General features: G+C 36.1%; 1 protein-coding gene across 1 annotated transcript; it reads right to left on the reverse strand.

The window, feature by feature from the left end:
- Positions 1 to 845: 845 nt before the first annotated feature.
- LOC107022328 lies at positions 846 to 3,719 on the reverse strand. The gene is made up of 5 exons (XM_027917940.1): positions 3,699 to 3,719; positions 1,979 to 2,104; positions 1,609 to 1,890; positions 1,405 to 1,524; positions 846 to 1,331 (listed from the first exon to the last, which is right to left on the reverse strand). Exons 1-5 carry the CDS (start codon positions 3,717 to 3,719, stop codon positions 846 to 848), a joined length of 1,035 nt encoding a protein of 344 aa, XP_027773741.1.
- Between the last annotated feature and the right edge of the window lie 517 nt (positions 3,720 to 4,236).

Consider the following 4,236-nt stretch of genomic DNA (forward strand, 5'->3'; position numbering starts at 1 on the left):
TAGTAGACAACAAACAGGTATACATATAAGATCAGACAACACAACATCTCTCCCACCAAAAGACACTCTGCCACATTGCTATTCTAGGCCGACCGTGCCTCCACATATTAATCCTCCTTCGACCTATATGCATCCACTACTGGAATATACTCAGCCGCCCCCTCCGGTACCTTTGATGATGCCCACATCAGGGAATGCTACCCCACATGGATATAGTGTTTTGCCTCCAGAGGATAATCGACCAACGTCTAGTGTCCCTCGCACTAATACTCACAACCCTGCAGACTTACAACCATCATCATCATCTGCTTCACAACTTATGATGTCGAGTCTTCGCATTCAAGGTAATAGTTCTGAGCCTAACACTCCTACCACAAATCAGTCAGATACACCTGGTCATGACAATACACAAGTTGGCATGAGGGACATGCATAATAGACTTGTCATCGAGCCTGAAGGCTATACATAAGTTTTTTTTAGAAAAATATGGTATGTTTATTATTATATGATTTAATTGTCTTTGTTTTAACTTGTAACTGTTAAAATTTTGTATTACAGATTCAATCCAGATGATGCTGTGTGGATCATTTCTCAGGCAATCAAAGAACTCTATAGAGATGCTTATCCTACATGGGGCAAGTTCCCTAGCAATCTCAAGAGACAAATATTTTTGGAGTTCAGGGTATGTTCGAATTTATTTGTTTAACACTATTAAAATACTTGTCTTCATTAATACTTATCAAATAAAATAATTTATGCTTTGATTGTAGAAAAAATGTGCTTGGCGTACGGAACATGAGGCCAAAATTTGTGCAAAACACACTACCACATTAGTGAAGTTTAGATTATCTATCACTTTCTTCATCACTACTAGACTCATGTGTCATATTTCTTTGTTGACCATACATTGGATATTGAGTAGGTTGAGATTGAGGAGGTCGAGGAGGGAAAGTGACATCACCAGAACAAGGGGGAATCCCTCCTGAAGCAAGTAATGCATCGAATTGAGCCTTAAAACCCGCAAACTGTAATTCCAACCGCCTTTCCCTAGCCCGTGATTCTTCGGCTTGGCTAGATAGCTCAACAATCTTTTTCTCCATAGCCAAATTTTTCTTCATCGATTTATCATGATTTGAACTATTTAGGCCTTCAAACTCAGAAGAAAATTCACGAAAGGTTTTATGCGGCATTCCATATGCATACCCATATCTACTCGGCCCACAAGTCAAGTCTAACCAAACTCTCTCATCCTGTTCTTGAGTAAGTGGCATACCTCGATTTTTTTCCGGTAGATTTTGTTGTAAATCCTCCAAAGCTTGAAGATATCGATTCTAACTTGAATGTTATCATATGAGAATATAAATTTAGAAAATAAGTAATTATTTTTTAAAATTAGAGGCTTACATAGGTCACTTCAGCTCGCGGTTCAACCCACACGTCTGGATCTTCAGGATTTTTCTTCTTTCTAATGTGTGTTGCCTTAAATGCCTCAGCTTGAGTTATCGGTCTTCCTAGTTCCTTTTCCTACATAAAATAATAAAGTTATAATCAAGAGTAATTAAATATTAATACATAAAATATATAAACACAAAGAAAAATGATACACACCAATTTCCTCCTCACACTTCCTTGACTTTGAGCCCCACTTGTGTGTAGAGAACCACCCTTAGTAGATGATCTTGCCTTTTTACCGATCTCACTCATCTGCATAAATCTTGGATCATATTTCCAATGCACAAGTAATTTTGCCCAATCCTCCGGTAGAACCCAACTAGGTTTGTTATTATCTCTACGAGCTTTATTAAACAAACTAGCAAGAGTATGCGTTGCTTTCTTGTGAAAGTTTGCACAAATTTTGGCCTCATGTTCCGGACGCCAAGCACATTTTTTCTACAATCAAAGCATAAATTATTTTATTTGATAAGTATTAATGAAGACAAGTATTTTAATAGTGTTAAACAAATAAATTCGAACATACCCTGAACTCCAAAAATATTTGTCTCTTGAGATTGCTAGGGAACTTGCCCCATGTAGGATAAGAATCTTTATAGAGTTCTTTGATTGCCTGAGAAATGATCCCCACAGCATCATCTGGATTGAAACTGTAATACAAAGTTTTAACAGTTATAAGTTAAAACAAAGACAATTAAATCATATAATAATAAACATACCATATTTTTTAAAAAAAAACTTACGTATAGCCTTCAGGCTCGATGACAAGTCTATTATGCATGTCCCTCATGCCAACTTGTGTATTGTCATGACCAGGTGTATCTGACTGATTTGTGGTAGGAGTGTTAGGCTCAGAACTATTACCTTGAATGCGAAGACTCGACATCATAAGTTGTGAAGCAGATGATGATGATGGTTGTGAGTCTGCAGGGTTGTGAGTATTAGTGCGAGAGATACTAGACGTTGGTCGATTATCCTCTGGAGGCAAAACACTGTATCCATGTGGGGTAGCATTCCCTGATGTAGGCATCATCAAAGGTACCTGAGGGGGCGGCTGAGTATATTCCAGTGGTGAATGCATATAGGTCTAAGGAGGATTAATATGTGGAGGCACGGTCGGCCTAGAATAGCAATGTGGCAGAGTGTCTTTTGGTGGGAGAGATGTTGTGTTGTCTGATCTTATATGTATACCTGTTTGTTGTCTACTAACCATTCCTTCTTTATTTTTTTCTTTTTGGGACCATTATCAATATCTTTATTCTTACATTTACCTGTCATCTAATTAGTAACAAAAACATTCAAGTCAAAGAAGGTTAGATATTGAAGATATGAGAGACAAATATGGACTGGTCATACACATCTCAGGTGGAAGATTATATGGTGTTACAAATACAGGCCAACAAGAATATGGTGCAGCAGAAACAGAATGTGGCGTGAATCCATCTGAACATAAACTCAATCTAATGTTACGTGGTTCAGCTGCAAATTGTGGATATGTTCTATCAAAATGCTTCTAAGCCTCTCCATCGGATGGATGACACATAACTCCAGGTGGTTTTCTATGTTCATGGTGCCATCTCATATGAGGAGCAGATCTATTGACGCATACAACCTCTTTAACCTTGGTATAAGAGGTAAGTAATGCATCACCTTAATAGGAACTTTCTTCCCACTAGCTGTCTGCTTATAATGACATTTTTCACAAAACTTACACGATTCTAGATCAATATCATCCTTATAGTATAACATGCAACCATTTTCACAACAATGAATTCTCATCGATGACATTCCTAACTTTGATACCAACCTCTTTGCCTTATAGAAATTATCAGGTATCTCTAGATCTGGGTCAACTAAATCATGAATAAGGTCAATCATCGAGTCCATTGCCCCTTGAGGAACATTCCAATCTGATTTGATACTTAATAATCTAACCGCAATAGACAACTGTGAGTGTGGGCTCCCCTCATATAAAGGCCGACTAGCAGCTTCCAATTGTTCAAAGAAAATTTTACATTCAACATTAGGAGCTTCTTCACCTTGATTAGCAAAATCAAAATCAGAATGCACACCAAAAGCATCTTGAACCATGTCATCAATTCTATAATTTTGTGCATTAGAATTCACATTGCTACTACTTTCACCAGGAACATAATGTTGGAATACATCAAAGTTATTATCAATTTCTCCATGACTAGTCCACACAGTGTATTCTTTTTTAAACCCATTTCGATAGATATGAAGCTCAACAACATCTGGTTTTTCATAATTCAAACAGTGACATTTATTACAAGGACACTTAATCATACCACTCGTTGAAAATGATCTAATGTCTTTGCATACTCCACAAAATCAGTGACACCTTCTACAAATTCAAGTCTTAGCCCCATTCGACCAAAATTAGCCATATTATACATCCAACTACGATCCATCTTCATAAGAATCATAAATTAAATTTGTCAAGCATTACATTATGTAATAATTTACTGAAACCAAATTGTAACAATACTAGTAGGGATTGGTTAACGAGCCTTGTGCAAATGAATTTAACTTATTAACCAACTTAACAAATTTCTAAGTCTAATTAGTTTAGTTTTAACTTAATTCTAACACTATAGTCACAAATTTAACTTATTAACCAACTTAACAACTTTCTAAGTCTAACTAGTTTATTTTTAACTTAATTTCTTATACTATAGTAACAAGTTTAACTTACCAAACAACTTAACAACTTTCTAAATCTAATTAGTTTAGTTTTAACTTAATTCTAACACTATAGACACA

This window comes from Solanum pennellii, chromosome 6, assembly GCF_001406875.1.
Source record: "Solanum pennellii chromosome 6, SPENNV200".
NCBI classification, from domain to species: Eukaryota; Viridiplantae; Streptophyta; class Magnoliopsida; order Solanales; family Solanaceae; genus Solanum; species Solanum pennellii.